The 20,932-nt window shown below is 37.7% G+C and overlaps 1 protein-coding gene across 2 annotated transcripts in view; it reads left to right on the top strand.

The window, feature by feature from the left end:
• The window catches only part of CTDP1 (CTD phosphatase subunit 1), a 318,905-nt gene extending 298,223 nt beyond the window's left edge, over positions 1-20,682 (top strand). For both annotated transcript variants that reach the window (XM_068200862.1, XM_068200849.1), the window contains one exon: positions 19,650-20,682. In XM_068200862.1, the coding sequence (XP_068056963.1) occupies positions 19,650-19,791 (142 nt within the window). In that variant the 3' untranslated portion in view covers positions 19,792-20,682. The remainder of the gene's footprint in view (positions 1-19,649) is intronic.
• The last annotated feature ends 250 nt before the right edge of the window (positions 20,683-20,932 follow it).

Below are 20,932 nucleotides of genomic sequence, written 5' to 3'. Positions count from 1 at the left end.
GTAAAGTAATGGGGAGTAATTCTGAGCGTGTCTTACTCATTGATCTGTGGAGCTCTAGCTGAAACCAGAAAATTAAGGGGTTTTTAAATCAGAAAAGTTCAGCAGTATTAGAATGTAATTGAAGATATCTAGAGAAGTCACTGACAAACTCAACTGTTCCAATATCATATTGGATACATCTTATAATTACCAGTTGAAAATTTAAAAATGCAGTAGGAGGAATTTCTTTATCTATTTTGATATTCATATATCTAGAGAGTTAACACAATTTTGTAGTTATTTCTTGATCATTTAAATGTTGGGACATTGCAATACGCTAATTTAAAATTTCAAGTGGTTAAATTACTTAAATTATAAGCGTGACACTGATAAATGGTAAAAACAGCTCTATAAGCAAATGAATGCATGGCTCAGTTTCTTTATGAAAGCACTTAAGTAAATGAGTCATTCATATCTTCAAGCTTGTTAATGATTTTAATGGCCTGAAGTTTCAAGCTGTTAATGAAAATATACCTACTACAGCTTCAGTTAAGTTGCAGACTAAATTACAGTTGTGTTTCCAGCTGCTGATTAATCTTGTTGGTAAACAAAGTGCATCCAGTTGTCAAGAAGACTAAGAAAAATACTTGAGAAAAGGAATCTGAATATTCAGTATGTAGGGGAAAGTTTGCGTCCTGTTTTTTTCAGAGAAGTCTTCTCTGCAATTTTGCAATTAGCTTTACTCCTATAATGTTGTCTGTAACCCTCTACTGTCATCCAGTTACACTGAAAAATTACAATTTATATTGGAAAGTCTTCTCTTGGCTACGTATATAAATTGCATTTGCAACCTGCAAGACTTAGAAGTGACAAGTCCTTTCTTCTGCTTAGGATGCTTACCTAGGAAAGCGAGCAGTCCAACAGTTTAATTATCTGTAATATATACAAACATTTTCTTACACACTCAGGGAAGAGACTAATAGGCACTTAGCATCTTCAGCTTTAGATACGTGAGCTGCTGCTGCATTGAGAAAATCAGAAAATTGTATGTGATTCATGTATTCACTCTGTTCTCAGAGTTTTAGTCATGAACTACCATAATCTCAGTATTTTCGATGGTCATGTGGTGTGTTCTTGCTTGAAATTGTGTTTTATCCACATGCAGAGATGAAGGCACAGAATATATTCAGATGAACTGAAGGAAGTTGTAGAAAGCAAGCCTTTGGGATTCTACAATTTTCTAGAGTTTTTTCCAGAAACCTTGAGTATCCCTTGAGAAGTTTTTCCTTTTGCAGAATTTTGCAAGGAACCCTCTTCATAAATTCATAATGAGACAGATGACATTCTGGAAACTCTTTCAGCCACAGGAATCTGTTCTTATTTTCTGGTTTTTCCACTGTTTTCTGGTGTCATGAGTTGTCCAGGGGGAAGGAATTCAAATTTTCAGCAGATTTGCAGAGATAGATCAGATAGATCACTTAATATCTTGTCTTTATAATGTGTAGCCTGGGTTTGTTCAGCTATAGCCCTTTTTCCTGTGAGAGCTAATGCATCAGTATGTAAAACACCTGGCAAGCAATGGGTTGGGTTAGAGGCAACAGAGAACAAAAATGATGGGAAAAGTAGATCTCATAAAGCAAGTCTGCTCATCTGTGTTCTAGTGCTGTGGTGGTGGAGGCACTAAAACTTTCTCAAAGGAGTTTCTGTCACAGCACTGCACAGTGCTGATCCCAAGCAACAGAGAAGCCAGTGAGGACAGCTGCTCTGCAGTGCTGTGACAGAAAGGCTGAGGCCATACTGTGCACTGAAGGAATGGAAATACCTGAGCAATGTAACTAAGAGCTGGATACATACTAATGGACACTGAAATGCTGGAGTTGAGCTTGTACAAATTCAGGTCCAGCACCTCCAAGCACCACAGCTTCCAGACCGACAGCTTCTTTTGAATAGCTTTTAAACCTTCCAGAACTAAGGATGGGATGCTTCCAGTGTGCTATCTCTAAAGGGCTTGTTTTGAGTGTGTTTTCCATTATTCCACTGCCTTTTCACCCATCTAGGAGCATTATGTGGAGTTGCAGTACATAAATCTGGGTCTTGCAGTGCCCTGGCTTCTATCAGTGGGTCTAAGTTTTGCTTGCAGTCTCCTGCAATGTGCTCATGTTGCACCTGATATTTCTCAAATAACATGAGATTTCTGTTGTCAAGAGTAACCCAGCTTATCCTGTGATACTGACCTGATCTTTGCATATCTTGCTGGGAAGAAAGGGAGGGAAATGATCCACTGCACAAAGTCTTGTTGCCCCTGTTTTGTACAGGTGTGAAAACTAAGGAGCATTTTTGTAAGAATAGTTTTCTGTAAAAATATTTGATACAAAGCTAGCTATTAAAAGCTTTTCTCACTAAAAATAGCTTTCTCTAGATACTATTGACACACTGCATCAAAGTATAGAAGAAAGAAGGAGAAATACTATGTTCTTCTCAGTAGAAACGCTCCTCTTCTAAAAGAGCTCAACAAAAGTGACAAACTCTTACAAGTCTTGAAAGTTTTCCTTCACTGTACCAATTAAAACAGCTTTGATAATTGCTGCCACCTCCTGCAGAGTTTTACCACTGCTAAATCTTTTTACATTAAAAATAACCCCTCAAACTGTTCCTTATTGCCTGTGTTTGTATAGTTCACCTTTCAACTCTTCATGGATTTAACCTCTTTCACTGTTCATAAAGGAAAATATATGGGCTTTAAGGTGATGCTTTATAGCAGCAGTCCTTTCAAGGATAATGGGATGATTGCATTTTCTTTTTGGTATGTCTTTAAGTGGCTCCCAGACTGGAGGAAGGGAAGTTTCTGAATCACACTATTTGAATGTCTTAAGAGTTTAGGTACAGGAGTGCCCATTGTAGATATTCTGTCAGTTACTCTTGCTGGTAGTGTTTTACAGCTCTGTAATTGGTTAGACTTCCCATTATCTGAAGCCACTCTTCTAAATGAATATGCCATAGTATCTTTCTATAAATAAAAATGTGAATGAATAATTCCCATGGGCTGGCTGAGGCTTTTATAGTCCCTTGAATGCTTATTCAACATCATCTCTCTTCTCTCATCACTCTCTTCAACATCATCTGTCTTCTTTTTTCCCTTAAGCTTCAGAAAGTTGTCATCAGTTTCCATTACATAAGAGCTTTTAAATAATCTTAATATTTCTAAAAGGACAATTGATAAAACCCTATCTTGATTTTAAAAGGAGACTGTCGAGTCTATTACACCCTTCAGAAGGCTTCCTTTTAGAAATCAAATTTCTTACTGCATATGTGTATGTTTATGTATGTCTTGACTGTTCCTATCTGGGGATCATAAAATATGATAAGATGGATACTGAAACTCATCATTTCTTGGGCAGCAGGGACAAAAAGCTGTGTTCCACTAGCAAAAAAAAATTAAAATTACAATCTGTAGAAGAAGAAATTTTAAGTGATTTCTGTCTCATATATGTGTTGAAGATAAAGCATTTTAAAAGCAATAGTTTTCATACTGGAAGTTACATATATTGATCTAAAGAGATCTGTGGTAGTCTGTTATTTTACAGTTAGTTCTTCTGTAGTAGGTTTTAATATTCCTTGTTATAAGTTTGTAATGGTTCAGTCTCTGTACCCCATTTGGTTTCCCTAATGGTTCAGTCCTGAGTTGCTTGCCACAGTTTTCCCTGTCAAAATATATGTCAATCCACATGTCAGTCCACCTCTGTATCTCCCTTGTTCCCTTGTCTCACCCCTGTCTGTCAAAGATAGCACACTCCTTTGGCTCTGGAGAGTTCCCTTTCTTTCATCCCTTCCTCAGGGCAGAATTGGGTTGTGGGGCTTGCTCCCTCCCCATGTTGGCTTCTACTGGGGAGTCCTTACCCTGTATGCCTCCCCTAATGCCCTCCTATTGGTCAAAGGTTGTGTCCTCCCCATGTTCCCCCCATCCCTATAAAGGTAGCCCCTTCAGGTTCAGATTGAGTTCACTTGCTCTGCCCTGACTTTGACATTAAATGTTTGGAGATTCAGACAAGTGTCCCTCCCTTATTCCTTTGCCTGAGTTTCCTTATGCCCTGTGCCTCTGCTGTGCTACCCACGCCGCAGCAATCACCGCCACCCGCAACAGTCTTTGCAGAGACTCGGGGGCAGCCACACGCGTGTCTGCCCTGCGGCCACAAGCGGGACAGCAAGCCGGCAAACCTCCATCCCGTGGCCACCGAGAGCCAGGTGCAGAGATCAGCTTTTAATTATATAAATATTCCTAGCTTCTTTTTATCTTAGACAGTTACTTATAAAATTAAAAAGAGGATGGAAATGGGCAACTCTCCCCAAAACCTAGGCATCAGTTCTGAGAGATAAGCTTGTGTGCAATAGAAAGATCTCTGCAGTTTTGGGCAGTTTTGCCCTGAAGACTCATCAATGAATCTTGTAGGAAAATGACTGTGTATTTTTACTAAAATATATTTCATTTGCTCATCTGGAATATAGTGTTGTATATTTTTGTGTGCCTCTCTAATGCTTTAGAAAAATATTATGAATATTAGTAAAATCAGGAGATTAAGAAAGGTCTGCTGTGTGACTAAGCAAGCTTTGTGCTTGCAGCTCCATTTGGGAATCATGCACTGCTTTAGTTTTCTTTATTCTCATTCTTGATTGTGACATTTATAAGATCAAACAACAATGTTGACAGCCTGTAGCCTTAGGTTTCTTTAGAAATTTTATGATTCTGTGAGGGAAATTAAAGCAATAAGAAATGGCTTCAGGAAAAATCACAGGAGGACATTGTTCGCTTCATTGCTACTTCTGACACATTCAGAAATACTTCGAGTTACTGTGGTGGTCTAATATAATATCTGTTAAAGAGGAACAGGCATTTTGGAAAGCCTCAGATCATTAACTGGATAAGAAAAAAAAATCACAGGAGAGAACTGAGAGTGTGAACTTTCACACATCTGGACTATTAACTGCGGCTAAAATTAACCAAAGTACTGGTTTGCATTTCGATCATATGACTTCAGTCTTGGTCTTGTATTTCTGTATGTTTCCTACAAGGAGCAAATGCACAGCTTGTGCATGTTTGCTCAAAGTGTCAAGCTGCTAAGTTTCCATCGCAGAGGTTTTGTGGGTTTTGTTTTTTTTTGTTTTTTTTTTTTTTTTTTTTTTTTTTTTGAAATGGAGATTCTTATTCTCCTAAAGGCTTTCTAAAAAGTGAACTGCATAATCTAAAAGTTCTCAGGTCCAACCAAGCAATTCTTAACACAGAATGAATGTGCACTGTGAGAGCCTGGGTTGATCACAAGGTGTCTCTTTAAAGTATAACTGGGCCTTTCCCACAGTCCTAAAATGACCAGAGTTGTAGGTATGCCTATTATGTCTATGTCAGCTGTCCTAAGAGAGCTGGTTCTGCTCACATCTGCAGCAGCAGAATGGAACACATCCAGTGTGCTGCTGACTTGTTGCCTGGTCAGTGGTGCTGATCTTGTCCTTGTAAACAGCAATATTATCACAAATACTTGGAGTTTTTTCATAAGTCTTACAAAGCAGGTGCCATAGCTGAAGTTCAGTTGGACTGAATGACTTTTGGTAATTTCTCCTAGGATGAGTCTTTTTTGGAAAGAATATCTGAGCTACTTTTCTTGGACGGTGTTCCTAAATAACTGTATTAAATTGTTTCTCAATAACTTGTATATCCAGAGAACATAGGGGTTCTCTGATATGAAAAAGACTATCAAGTCTATCAAATATAAACAGCAGTTGAATTTTCTAACCTTCTTTCCTTTTTATAAGATATTTTTTCCAAAGCTTTTCTCTATGGATATAATGTTGCTTCTTTTGGCAAGTTTCTTTAGCATTTGGTGGTATGAGTGAGGTGTTCACCACTTAAACTGTCACCTAAATCTATTAAGCTTTATGTTAAGAATAATGTAAGTCGTTACAATAGTTCTAAATTTTTTTTTTCATTGTTCACCAAAAAGCTGAACAGTGGTGCTTTGAGTTTCTGTGAGATACTTTAACATAATTCTGTGGTATCTTCATGTTTGCTTCCACAATATGTAAATTGTCAAAAGAAATCCAAACTGCACAAGACTACTTTTCTCATAAAGTGGTGGGTTATAATACTTGTGCTTGTGTTAGACCACATCAGATGGGAAGCTTGAAAATGCTTTGAAATACAGCATGTTTAGAGTGAACATCTGCCTTTAGCTTCTTTTACTGTATAACTGTGAAAATACCTAGAAGTTGTTCAGGTGGAATAATATAATATTATTCAGTCCATCTGTGTCTGTGTGTGCAGTTATCACTTGGCTTACACTGATTCTATGATTATACCTCTTAGTTAATATAGCAATTATGCAATTGAGATTAGGAAAATAAATGTCTTTGGAAAAGTAAAAAATAGCATGAGTTCTTTTATACTGCTTTCAGTATTAGATTTGAAAGCTGGTTTGTATTCGTTTGTTTTTGACCAAATTCTCTATAGACTAAGTCATCAATACCATTTTTTGGTCATGGGTTTTCCTATTTCGATACTATGTAGATTAACTGTGTTAAGTCTGCATGACGCTAAGTTCTAACAGTTCTGATACTTCAGGGGACGCATATACAAGCAATTAAAAGTCTCTATGTTACTAGTATGTTCCAAGACTTAGAAAAGTGCTGTTAAAATATATCCTTATTTTTCTCAGTTCACTTTAGGACTAAATAGGTTTCACTTGTGCTTTTCAATAGACGTGTGCTGGTATCTGTAAAATGAATTGGGGAATCTAACTTGCCATTTTTTCTTGGGGCAAAAGTTTGGAATTATAATATAGGTCATCAAACAGGAGAGTTTGATGTTGTTCATCAAACATCATGATGTTGTTCATGATGTTGTTGAGCCTTGTTCTCTTTGTCTCCTTAAATGTGCTAATAAATGCTAAAATATGTACAGGAATTGCTGTTATTCTTACATTTCTCTGTTCTAACTTTTGCTGTCTATAATGATTCAGTGTCTCTGTCTATAACTTAAGAGTTCTGAATGAATAATGAGATTGATTTCTCAGTAATGTCTCAATGTATTTGAAGTACAAGTCTTTCTGCAGTCATCGCCTTTTATCACTGCAGAGCCATTAACTAATAGCTTCCATCCTGGGACAAGGGTGTGACTAGAGCCTGAGGGAGAATAGTTTTCTATAATATATCTGCAAGAAGCACCAGTCTACAAGAGCTGGACTTTTATACAAGCAGACTTCAGAAATCATTTTCTACAATAATTTTGGTAAGAGTGAGAGCTAAAAAATGACAGGCATTCACATAATCAGAGAGAAAGAACAGAGAAAAGAGACGTGCTTTTTAGCAGAGGATTCTTGTTTAACTGTGAGGCCAGCTGAAGAAGAAAGTACAAACAACACTTCAGCTTGGAGAAGAGGCCATATGTGGCAAGGATGACCCTGGCATCCTTCCAGGACCCTAAACCTAGGCTTTAAGCAGTGATCGAGACTAGTGAGAAGAAAATAGGTCCACATGATTGTCTTTTCATCTAGCTCTGTTTTTCTTGTGCTTGTGCAGTAGAGAGGAGTTTGTCTCAGGATCGAGAATGAGTGTTGCATTAATTAGTATATCACCATTAAGAGATCTGTACAATCCACATTGCTGAGGTCAAAGTTGAAAGAAAGTGTATGGATTAACTACCTGGGAGTCAGAATAGCCCTGAGCAAGTCCTGGGGACCTACAGCAGAGTTAGGTGCTTGTGGTGAAGAAGGAAGAGCGCTTATGTTGTTGAGATTCCCGTCTAACCCTAACCCAGGGTACTAGGAGCTGTCTGACCCCATATGAGAAGCTTCCAGACAAGGAGAACTCTTGATAATGTAATGCTTCTAGGTTGTGGGAGTGAAGAGTTTTCAGAACAACACACAAAGGGCAGTTACCTGATGCTGGTTCCTCTAGCCCAGCTGGGAGAGATGCTGTTGTGTGAAACATTTCATTTAGGTATTCCTAGATCCAAAAAAATGCCAAAAGCACAATTTATGCTTGAATAAATGAAGGCTCCAAGAAACTAGGATAATGGGAAAAGAATTGGAAGTTACTGACTTCATCTGCTTAATGGTCTGCCACCTTGAATAATGAGCAGCCCCAGCTTGGTTCATGTGATTGCCAGGGTGAGAGGGCAAGAACTAGAGCCCTGAGTGAATTTAAAAACCTGAGCTACTAGTGTTCACTCACAAAGGGAGGAGTAGGAAAACCATTTTTTTCTGTCTTCAGATTCAGAGCACTTGTTACACACAGAGGGGACAATTCCTTTCTTTGATGAAATCCGCATTCCAGTAAGAAACTGGAGCATCAGATTGTTTTGGATGTATTTCTGTTCCTGCACAGGAGTAATTAACTACACCAGGTTCCAGTATCCTGCTTCTACTCACATAACAGTTCCCCCCAGCACCACTAGCCCATTCCAGCAGTCTGTAGATATTAATGTTGTTCTGCATCTGTGGCTAATGGTGTAGGATAAGAAAGATGTAAAGCAGAAGTTCAGGGTGAGGCAAGCCCATAACGTACTGCTTTGGTTTGCATGTTGGTGAAAGAGCTGCATTGGGAACTGAAGAATAGCAGGGGGTTGCCCCTCAGGTAATTTAGGCAGCATTTTTTCCTTTAGTCAGGCCAAATTCTTCACTGCAGTTTATGAGCTCTTAAACCATTTATGTTTTTCCTTAGTAGGATATGTGGATATCTAAATATCTCTTGAGAATAAGGAAACCAGGAAGTACATTAAGATCTGTCAGTGAAGGTTTTTAATCCTTCATTGAGTTGAGACCTAGGACATTAGCAGGAAACTGTAAGGCAACATTGTTCTGGTCAAGAAAAATAGCTTTAGTTTCCCTAATGAATTCTAAAAGTACTTTAAATTCCATATAATAACTAATCTTGATTGCTGCAAGTCTTTAATGGCTGCTAAACAGCAGTGTGTTTCTTCAACTAAAATGTCAGCTTGAAGCATGTACTAAAAATGTTGGTAGAAGCCATACTGCTTCTTAATGGAAGGGGGGGAAATCTAAGAATCAAAATGAGTAGATATTCCCATTTCCAAGTAGTTTATTAATCACTTCTAATAGCTTCTTCCATTGGGAACAACAAAGTCTGATATTTTAGAAACCTTGGACTTGCTTCAGAAGATTCTTGTATCTGTATCAAGCCAGTCGTGGAGATCTGTCCCTGTGTTGTTGTCAGCCATTCATGCAACAAGCAGAATAGGGATGTTTTAATTCCCCACACCACAGTCGATGCCAAAGCAGCAAATATGTCCTTTACTGTGTGACCCAAGCATATTGCCACTGCATTGCACAGAAAAGGTCCCTGTTAGCTGAGGGAAACGTCTCCTGTTCAGAGCCTCCTTTTGCTATTTCTCAGACTACCGCTGGGGCTTGAGTGTGCCTTTAGCTCTCCCAGTAAATATTTACTGGAAAACACAATTGAATACATGACAGTGTATGTTTTGCCAGTTGCAGTGAAATAACCCATCAGACAAACCACATCACATTAAATGTTCTTGCAAAGTATGTTCCTGCTAGGTAGACAACCTGTAAAGCTTGCAGATTAACAGAAAAAGGGCATGTCTCAGCTGATGTTGACCACTGTCAGACCTCTGAATGGTAATACCAGAAATTTTTTTGTGTTCCTGGTGTTAGCAAGGGTGGATAAAGAGCATCTGAGCAGTGGGGCCAGAATAGCCTGCAAGGTCTTGGTATGTGGCCAGGCTTCTCCTCTCTGCCAGGTCTGCACACAGGTACTACCCCTCACCCCTGAGGGTCACCTGTGCAGGCTGAGAAGACAAGGATATCTGAGTGAGGTCAGCTGTGAAATGTGTTCCAGCAGTCTGGGAGAGGGCCTGTAAAGTGCTTTTATTCCTAAAGTCAAACAGAGAAGTGTCTCATCCTCTGCCTGGCATTTCAGACCTTGCTCCTGTCCCTGCATCAGTGTGGCTCTCTCATTCTCAGATAGCAATTAGAAGAATAACTTGTTGCAGTCTCAGTTTTTGTTACATGTTTGAAGTGCTCTGTTTATCTAGTCATTTGGCACTTGGAGAAACAGCTTTTCACATTTCCCACTTGTGCATATCCATATATCCAAGTAAATTGATAATTGTACTTTATCAGAGCCTGTGGCCAGTACCACTATGTGGATAAGACCAGGCTGTCATGGTTTAACTCCAGACACAACCAGACAGCCACTCACTCACTTCCCCCTGCCCTGTGTGGTGGAGAACCAGGAAAAAAGTAAACCTCTGGCTTGAAATAAGAATAGTTTAATAATTGAAACAAAATATTATAATAACATCATAGTAATTTTAATGAGGAAGTAGGTGTAATTTCTCTAAGGGAAACAAGTTATGCACAATACAACTGCTTACCATCATGCTGCTTCTCCCTCAGCAGCAATCAGTCCCTCCTGTCCAATGACCCCCATTTTATGTGCTGGGCATGACGTTCTGTGGTCTGGAATATCCCTTTGGCCAGTTCGGGTCAGCTGTCCTGGCCATGCTCCCTCTCGTGTTCTTGTGCAGCTCCTCACTGGCAGAGCACAGGAACCTGAAAAGTCCCTGGCTCAGGGTAAGCCCTGCTGAGCAACAGCTGAGCCATCGGTGTGTTATCAACATCAGTCTCACACTGAATTCAAAACATCACACTGTACTGACTAGTAGAAAGAAAATTAATTCTTCATGACACAGGCTCAGTAGCTGCCTTTTCCTCTGGACTGATAAAAGATAATGAGCTGGTTCGCCTTCAGATGCCTTCTTCATTAGTGGTATGGGGGAGACTACAGCTGAATAATACCTTGAATCTAGGTTTTGGACAGCACCATCATAAAAAATTGCGCCTTTGCACCAGAAAGTACAGATCAAGTATAAACTGCCTTTGCTAGTTCAAATTTATTCCAGAAATATCAACAGAAAAAATCATAGAGCAGACTGTAGAGAGGACCAACCAAGACTGGGAGCCAGGAGAGCTATGATTTGCTGCACTGGGTAGTTTGTTACATTGTAGCTGGCTTGAAAACAACATGTAAAGGGAATTCTCAGCAGTCTGATTCCATTTGGCACATAGGCTGGGGGTTGGCATATGCCTTTTGATCCAGATTGAATTGGTGATGCTCGCTGACCCAGTATTGTAGAGAACAAAATTTAATGAATGCAGACCCACTTTTTAGGGAGTTTGTTGGAATTGCTCAGTAAAAGAAAAATGGCTAGCATTCTTTTTCAAACATATTGCATGTATTTTTATGCTGTATATATAATTTATAAAATGATGTATAAAACCTTATAAAACCGATGTAAAAGTCATGTGGTTCTGGCAGATACTCTTACAGCCTCAATTCAGGTATTTCTTATTTGTAAACTAAGGCTTGACACTGCTTTGCTGTTTCTAATGGAAGTCTAGCAGTCTCTAGACCAAATGTCTAACAAATTTTTGAAAATTTCTTTTACTGAGGAGTGACTTCTGCCTTGATGTCATTTCATTTTGTAACTTAATAGCTTTTCTAAAACATCCAGTAGCAAAATGGACTGTCTGAAGTCAACTGTTGACCTTTTAATGCTGTTAAATTATTTTCTTTTTCTCTGTAGCTTTGTGTTATAATGCAGCTGTGTCTCCAAAAGTCTTCCAAAACCTGTTTTAATGCATGAAAAAATATTTATTGTGTACAATTTCAACAAATAAATAAAGAAAAGGCTAAGTGGTCAGGGCTAGGAATTTGGGGAAGGAAGAAGTGAGGAGTGCCAAGATAACATGTCTTGCCATTGGGATAAAGAAATAAGTAGTATAAATGATGCTGTATGATACAGAGAAGAAATCTTGCAGTTCATTGCTAGATGGAGCAATCTCAGTCCCAGGTACTATAATGTAACCCACAGCCTCAACCCAGCTCCAATTCCCCAACTGTTGTGCAGTAAATACTCATTGGAAGCTGACTACAGAGGTGGTGGACTAGTGGCTTACCAGACTGTGAGGCAGGCAGCGCAGTCAATAAACTGGGGGATTATCCAGTTAAATCACATGGCAATGTGAGGAGCATGAATATCTGTCTGTTTTTGGCAGGAGAGACCTAGTGAATTTCATGAAAGAATATACCTGTGTGGAAAGGGGACATGTATTTTGGCCCATAGGACACAACATTTTAAAGGAACTTGAAGTCTGTTTTTTGTGCTTCAGTGGCGATGACTGTTCTGCCAGTATCCATATAGAGTCAGTGAGGTGTTTTGTCTTATTTCCAATATTTTGTGATGAAGCAGAGATGTTCTTAATTAATATACTTGTGAGCAAAGTAGTGCATGAACATTCTAGAAGGATGTTTGGTTTAGTTATTTGCAATTTAATCTCAATTATTTATTGAAAACAAGAACAAAGTAAGAGAAGAGTTAGTAAAAATCACAGTTGAAGGCTTTGACAAAATCGTCTTTCACTATAACTTGGTGTAGTCCATAACCTGCAGATTAAGATAATCTATGGATATCTTATTTTAAAAGCCACCATATACCAAATCCTACTTCCAACCTCCTTGATTAGCACAGTCAGTGTGTCATCAGCTAAATTTCATCTTAACAATTTAAGAAGCCAAATAATGCATGTTGAAGAGTATTCTCAGTGCTTGTAAGTGACGCTGGCAAATCGAATCAGGATTTCAAGCATTACTCCGCAGTGTTGAGGGTCTTCAAACTGGAGTTGTTTCTCCATTATATTGGCACGTGGATATTTCCACATACACATTGTGCTTCTGTGAGAAAAATGAAGGCAGTTTGACTTTTCTCAGATCAATCAGATGATGTTTCTTTTCCAACATCTTGTTTTGATGTATGGTTTTGAATTTTCTCAGTTGCTCATACATCCTAAGTTTTTTGCCCACTTTTCATTTTAATTTTTTATTGCATACAACCATTCTTTAAAACAATGACTTGTATTTTGATCTCTAAGGAGGACATTATTCTTTATCACTATCTGAGACTATTGCCATCCTATAACAGAAATTAGTTTGAGGAATTAGTCCATTTTCAAAAGACTTTTTTCATACCAAATCCCAGTAGAGTTGCTGTACAGTGCCCACCCAGGTGCTGGGAAGAAGGGCTTGAAACTTTCTTTGCTCACTTTTGAGCCTTGGTATTACAGCCTCCCAGAGTTACCCAGAATCTCTACAGAGCTACAGAACTACTGTCTAACTTTTATTGTCAGAATAGGTAATATTTGTAAACTAGAAGAAGCTGGAAAGAGAATTTATGGAAACAACAAAGGCCTGGTTTAGCTTTCAAATAGGATTAAGAAGTGATATGCTAGAGTGCATCTGTGCATTTTCCTTTATGAAAGTGTCAGGTAACAGTCTGGCATCCCTGAAAAGTTTAGTGAAAAGTATATTTAATTTTCTGCTGTTTTCTATATGTCAATGACAAGATTATTTGTTGTCTGATATAAAACTGCCACTGTCACCTTCATCTTTTGCAGAAATAATTATATTGCATGTAGTCTTATAACTACATGGATTATTTTTAAACAACTTGAAGTTAATAACAAGTAATATCTTAGGGACACAGTTTCTATTTCTGTGATTTAATTACAGAAGCAAAATTGTAGATTCAGCTTTTCAGTTTTCCATTATCCAATTTAATTGTTATCTGTGTCTAAATTAGTTCAGTACAGAGAAAATCATGCAGCATTTAATTTTAAAGTTTTATTGCTACACTGTTTGGTTTTGAAACATCCCAATGTTTAACTATTAAGAAATCACCATTTTCGTAAAGAAAACATTAATACTGCTAAGAAACCACTGTTGGGGTGACTTTCTTGTTATTAAACTTTCTTCTTGATCTGAATATTAAGAAAACACAGGCTCATCAATGGGACAATTTTAGCAAAATTTACCAACTATCCTTGTTAAATCCAGAAATTACTACAGTGTGTTATTTTAAATTTTCTATGACTTCCTGACTTAAAATACTCTAAATTTAGATATACATTGAGTATTTAGTTCGGAGAACTACCTATAAAGCTGTTGTAGGATCTTTTCAGTTTCCAGAATAGTTTCTCCCCTTTGGAATTGTGCACAGGTGCGCTAAATTTTAAAGCAGAAAAGCACTGAGGCTATACAGAATTTAATTAGCTCTCACTTCCCTGTTGTATTAGTTAAAATGCTCTTCGGAGATGTCAGTTGGAATTGGTGGGTGCCTGGAAGAGGTTTTTGTGAGGAGCATTGAAAGCACACTGTTCTTCCAACTGCAGGGGATCTCTCTGCACCCCAAGGCTGTGCAAGGAACATTCTCAGTGCATAATTTTTCTGCATATTAGAATTCTGGATAACCTGTAATCCTGCAGACAGCATTGGATGAGTTCTTGAGGAAATATATGAGGTGTCTGGCATTCGTTCCTGCAGTGTTAAATAGTATCCTGTTTGTCCCAGTGTGAGCAGAAAGTGAAAACACACTGCAGCTTGCTAGTAGTGCTGGGGTGGTGCTGTTCGTGGCTCCCACAGCTGTGTGCATGCCAGTGTGCTGTGCTAGTGCTGGTGAGGAGCATCGGGACAGAAAATCCAGTGTCCCTGCACAGATGTTTGAGGGAAATTTCCAGAGGGTAGACACCTGAGTTACAGGCAGGCTGTGGACAATTGCTCACTCTTGTATCACGTGTACATGAAAGGGCATGTGATGAGTGGTTTGGCTTGGAAGGAATCTTAAAGATATTGCCATGTATCCCATGTTAAAAAAACATAGCCTCGAGACTTGGAACATCTCTCTGAAAATTTAACCATCTTGTTTGTCTGTCCCATGTAACATATTAATGCTCACAACATTGATTTTCAGTTTGTGTGTTCTCAGAGCTCAAGGCATTGAAGCTTGTTTACCAAGTACTGGGCTGGCATCTTCCAAGTGGATTGAAGAAGAGTTTTACTGGATAACCAGCCCTAATTCTTCATAACTGAAGAATATTGCCAGAGAACTAGTTTGTCTGAATACATTGTTCCCACAGTGAAATTCCTGTGGAGGGAAGTCAAATTCTAGTTGCATTACCAAATGCCACATCACCTTCTTTCCATTGTGGAAGGAGTTTACAGAAAGCTGTAGTCTAGGTGTGTATGGAGACCAGGACAGACCTTCCACACGGAGTTTTGGAGGCATGCCAGGGGTGGTGTAGGTTGTGTTGTAGGGCTGTGATGATGTTGGAAGGCAGCACGCAGTTTCAAAATGCCCTTTCCAAACCCTTGCCTTCCAAACTACTTATGGCTGCTGTGTGAGTGTTCTCAATGAGAGAGAAACTTGGCTGTATTTGGTAGCAAATTGAAGTCCTAATTTATAATGTCAGTGCTGTAAGCTGATTGCTTGTAAAAGACTAAACACACTTAGTCTGCAGACTCTGCTTTGTTATTGTACTGATTTTAGGAGCTATTGAAAAAAGTCAGGTCAACTTGCAAAAAATTAGGGGTTTACTCATTATCAGAACAGCAATAGGGATTGTGCGTATTTGGAGTTTAAAAGATATGTGAACATGTATTTAAATACTTTCTGTAGTTTTCATTTACAAGTTTAAAATAAGGTTTTGAATTTAAGTTCGCTTTGTTTAAAGCAAGGGTTATGTTGCCCTTTGAGTTCTTTTGCTAATTAGATGTTTCTATTTTAATGTAGCACTGTATTTCTTAAAGGGGTACCATTGGGATACAAAACAAATCAGAGACAATCTGCTTTTCAGTTAAGAAATGAATGTTTTTCCAACATTATTTTCAGGCAGTTATAAATTAAAGCCTTAAGACAATAGAAGCAAGAAATACTGGACTTCTTTCACTTTGTTACCTATGGCTCTCTTAGTGAACTACATTTAAAGTGAATTGCAGTTTTTATTCGACATGTACATTGTAATCAGATTTTAGTGGTCATTTTAACTGATCAAGAACTAAATAAATTTTCATTTCCAGTAAATTTTTCTGTGCTATTTTTATAGGTATGCACCTTGTGCTATTGCAACTTTGTAAACCTTCTCTTCATTTGGAATATCACTGTTTCTTATTAGCATTCTGTAGATGAAATTTTCCTAAAAACTACTTTTATATGTATATAATTACAAAGAGTTTTTTCTTTTCATTTTTAATATCTTTCTGAATTGCACTTATTGTTTATTTAAATCTCTTGACAATTCATTTAAATATGTGAGATTTTATGAAATGTAGTTCTCTTTTGAAAGGATTTTTCCAGCACTTGAACTGGTGGGCCTCCTAGTACTGGGTATTAACAAAGGAAAAACACTTAATGCAAAGGAAAAAAAATCAGGATTGTAGAAGTTTTTTCACAGAGTTGTCAGATATTTAAAGTTCTGTATTCAGTGTTTTCGCAGTTGTTCATATGTGAAGTTAAAGATACTCAGTTATTATCTACGTGTTTGGCTTTTAATAGCAGTCGAGCAAAATTTGTTATAAAAATGCAAATCAGGCTAATGGAAGCCTGCAACGCTGCTGAATCATTTTCTCTAAATAGTAGGAAGGAATCCTGTATGAGCTTAACTTTTCCACTCAAAAGTGCTGCACACTATGGCTCTGAAACTGGAAATGACAAAGAATGGGCACAAAACAGTGAGGAAAATACACATTTTAAATTGTTTGTTATGTTAATAGATATGCCGCCATGGGGATATACTGCTTTTTCTCTGGAGATAGAAATTATGAACAGAGTGTTATTTCTCTTTTCTGAATTTGCGAAGAAAAAATGCAGCTCTGTGTTCCTGATGTTCTTCCTCTATATTTCTGTCAGGGTTAACTTTTTATTTTATATCATAATACTCATTTAAATGTTTTTTTGAATACCTGAGAAGCTGCAGTTTACAATACACAAATACTGAAAGATTTTATATCGTAATAAAAAAATGCTAACATTCAGGAGAGATTTTTTGTTTGTTTTTTCTATAGAGAACTAATACTTAGCTGTGTTTTCTTTTTTGTTTTTTTTTCCCTGTTTTTTCCTCCCCATAAGTGACTAATGTTTCATACTGAGATTGAACAGAGCTGTCACTCTAGCCTTGCTGAAATAACAAGAACTGACAAAACAGATAATGGTCAGGCTTTTGGATTTCCAAAGATACTGTTAATACAACTGAATGAGGAATGAAATATGGTAGAGGCATGCATTAAGGTTTCTGGAAAGTCTTCTTGTGAGTTGGAGCTCCATTCTTTAACTAATTATTCACACTGAGTATTTCAGATCCCTATATATAGTTGATTGTCCTCACCAAAATCTAGTTGGTGTGAAGTACATTGAAATCTTACAAGTTACTTTCTTGCATAAATTAATAATTCTGCTAGTCTTTGCTGTAATTATTTGGTAAATTGACTGTTCAAGAAATAATGAACTGGCAGTGAGGTATTATTTCAGTGAGCTGTATTTTTTGTATTTCTTCATAGACCTTTTTTTTTTCTTTTCTGTGAAATCTGTGCTATTGATTTATGTCCCAGTAAATTACAGTATTTGGGCTCTAAAAGCCTGCTTGTCCTGACACATCCTGTAATACAGTATCTGCGGTTGTGTGTACGTTTCATATGTGTAAATGACAGCTGTCAGATTGCTAATTTCATTTTTCAGTGGCAAATACCATGAGATTCCATGGATGCAGCCTTACAGATGAATACAAATGTTTTCAGCTGTGAGTGTTGTGGTATAGATTTCCTTCATGACTTTATATTTATTTCTCAGTTAGTACTGCTTGTGTACTTCGTATATTTTACTTGTTAAAGATGCACTAATTTCATCTTTTGCTGAGTAAGACTCTTTCAGGTTTCTTTAATTTCCAATTAGCTTTTCTTTGCTAATAGTATCATTAATGCCTGAAATAGCACTTGTAGCTCTGAAGGCTGAAATCATCACTAAGTCAGCAAGTGTTGCTAAGGCTCTATACATTTGTATAGCTTTTAATGAAAATGTGCTGAGATTTCTTCCAGTTGGGCATTTTAAGCATGGAAGCTTCCTTGTCCAAACTGCATGCTAATAGAGGCTGCCTGGAAATAATCACTGTTATGCCTGTATTCACAATAAAAATCGCTTTTTATTGTGAATTAGGCTACATTTAGTGCCCTGAAACTATTTCAGCACACCACATTTGAGTTTCAGTAGCAAAGTATTCAGGTAACACTTTTACTTCATCCCATTTTTCCTTGTTAGGGATTTAGACCCCAGAGTGCATCCCAGGGTTTCAGCCCTTGCCTCCCAGGAATAATACTTCTACCACCCTATGCTCAACAGTGAAACCCACCTGACATCAGTGGAAGTGCTCTGTAAAGCAGCAGTGGTGTCTCTTTTTGTCCCACAGCTGCAGCAGAAAGGGAAGATGGAACATAGTACTGCTCACTTCCTATTCTGATTTGGACCTCCCTTCTGACTTCCCACCACACTTTGTCCATCTCCCTGAAAAGCTGAGAAAGGGCAGGTCAGGTGTCAGTCAACCAGCCCACAAACCAAGCAGTTAGGGCTAATGAGCATTCATCTTTCTTGGAAAACAGCAAAGTGTCTGTGTAAATAAAAATTGCTTTGTATTTCAGCATTGCTTACAAGCTCACAAGTTTGACTCTTAATCTTTGCCTTTATTTCTTTTGGATATGTATAATTCATGTCAGTATTTATGAGATGTCTTTCTTGCTATATGGTATTTCTCTGTGCTCTCAGAAGTAACAGGATTATTGTTAAATTACTGCTTTTAGCTAAAATAGATCATTTTATGAGTTTTTCATTACTGCAAGTGGGTGCATGTGCTTCTTAATGAAACCCCACCCAGCAAGGAAAGTTATTTGAGAGATGCCTGCCCCCTGCATGTATTTTTCTGCTTGAAATTTGAACAAATTATCCAGAAGGATTTTGAAGGTGTGTCTACATCTCATTATGAATTCTGTGCAATGCAGAAATCTCAACTTTATTTTTGGCTTAGAAGTACACATCTGATATATAATTCCCTTTGGCAAGGAAAAGAGATTTTAGGATTCCACAAATCCAAATTATTTTGTTTATGGCTACATCCCAGTTGAAAAGTTAGATTTTCCTTGGAGATGTTTCAGAACCAGGAACATGATTCTTTCAGCAGGGTATGGTGCACATCAGCTTCCTGTTTAAACTGGTTCATTCTCCAGAGATGCGAAGAAATGTGTTGTTCAGCCTGGCAGGACTAATCCAAAGAGACACAAAAGAGAAGGATGGGACCTCAAAGTTTGGAAGCATGAAAGTGTACATGCTGGTGCAGTGAGATTTGGTTCATTACTTATGGTTTTATTTTTATAAAAAAAGCAGAAACTCGAATATTTCAAAATCATACAACATTTGTATTTTGGTAATATCTCTGTCACACAATGGCTTTCTTCTTTCTTTTGGGATGCAAGAGGAATGTAAAATCTACTCATTATTGTCAAACAATCTCATACTTTCTTCAGGAGAATGGAAGAAACAAATTAACACTGCTTTGTTCTTTGCACCTACCGCTGACAGTACATAACAGGTATTAAAAAGGAATTGTGTGTACTGGCTACTGTTAGTTCATATAAAAGCAAGTGCTGTTCTTTTTGTCTAGGCCTGAAAAAAGATGAGTCCTTTAGCCTCACTTTTTCTCGTGTTAAATGAGTCGCTCAGTAAGCACTGAGACACCTCCATTCACGAGCCTTGTCTCTGTCTATTCTTCCAGGGGTCACAAGCGCAAACTGGATGAAGATGATGCTGTCAGTGAATCCAGTAAAGAATCCAGCAATGAAGATGAGGAAGGAAGTAGTTCTGAAGCGGATGAAATGGCAGCAGCACTTGAAGCTGAACTGAACGACTTCATGTGAGATTCATGCCGAAGAGAGAATTTGTAATTATATTTACTTCTCATAAACAGATCGGACTTCAGATGAGTCCCTTATGTCAGTACTCAATGTTTTTCCAAAATGTGTGTGTATATTTTGCAAAGCATCTTAAGAGGTGATACATTATTTTACAAAATCAGAAATAGATGCTTTTAAGTTGTTTTACTAAATGAAATATACTTTTTTAAGGAGAAAAAAAAGTATTAAATGGGACGTGGTATGCTATGCCAAAGACATGTTAGGAGTTCTGCAGAACCTTCATGTACGGGACAGCGGTAAAAAGACTTGTGATTAAACATATATCAAGTTTCTAAAAATATTGCTGGTTGTGGTTTATGGGTTACAGTCTTCAAAAAAAGGAGGAGATAAAGAAGATGGAATTGCCTGGGTAGTACAGCAGGAACCTGACAAACTGGTCATGCTTTTCCACAAATAAAGCTATCAAATATAAAAAGATTTTTGAAATAAAAAAAAACTATTTATATTTATATAGAAACAGAGAATGTGATATGCAAGGTTTGTGAGCCGTGCACTTGACCCACATGTCATTTGCTCGTAAGAGAATACATAGTGGCCAACATTCATTATTTTAGGTTACTTTGTTGAATAGTTGAATTCTTTAGATACATCGTTTAGATTTTTAACTTTTCTTCTTTGTAACCAGAAATTTAGCACAGCAAACTGTGTAGTCCTGTACTGCCACAAGATGCATATTCACCCATTCATGTTGTCTTGGAAAGAACAAGTGCTACTTCAGTCTAGATAGAATTTAATTTCTTTGACAAGAGATCTGATGTAAAATTTTTGTATATTCTATTTCATATTTGACCCACAAAACAGATTTTCTTTCATTTAATAAAGGTTCATTTTGTATGCTTTGTTTGCCTTTCCTGTTCATCTGCTTCCATCAAACATAAGGTGCTTTTCTGTATTATCTTTCCTTTATTTTGCATGAAAATAATGAGAAATGTTGAAAGCAGGTGCAAATTTTTAGATTCAGGCGGGTAGCTGAAGGACAGAAGAGAAACACTGGCTCAGAAGATTCATGGACTCTAACATCTGACTTTTCTCAGGTGTCTTTGACTGGCCTCTGAAATTATCATAAGAGTTGTCTCTCTGGTAT

The sequence above is a fragment of the Anomalospiza imberbis genome, chromosome 1 (genome assembly GCF_031753505.1).
Source record: "Anomalospiza imberbis isolate Cuckoo-Finch-1a 21T00152 chromosome 1, ASM3175350v1, whole genome shotgun sequence".
NCBI classification, from domain to species: Eukaryota; Metazoa; Chordata; class Aves; order Passeriformes; family Viduidae; genus Anomalospiza; species Anomalospiza imberbis.
The sequence above is the reverse complement of the archived record's forward strand: the minus strand, read 5'-3'. Positions and strand labels throughout refer to the sequence as shown.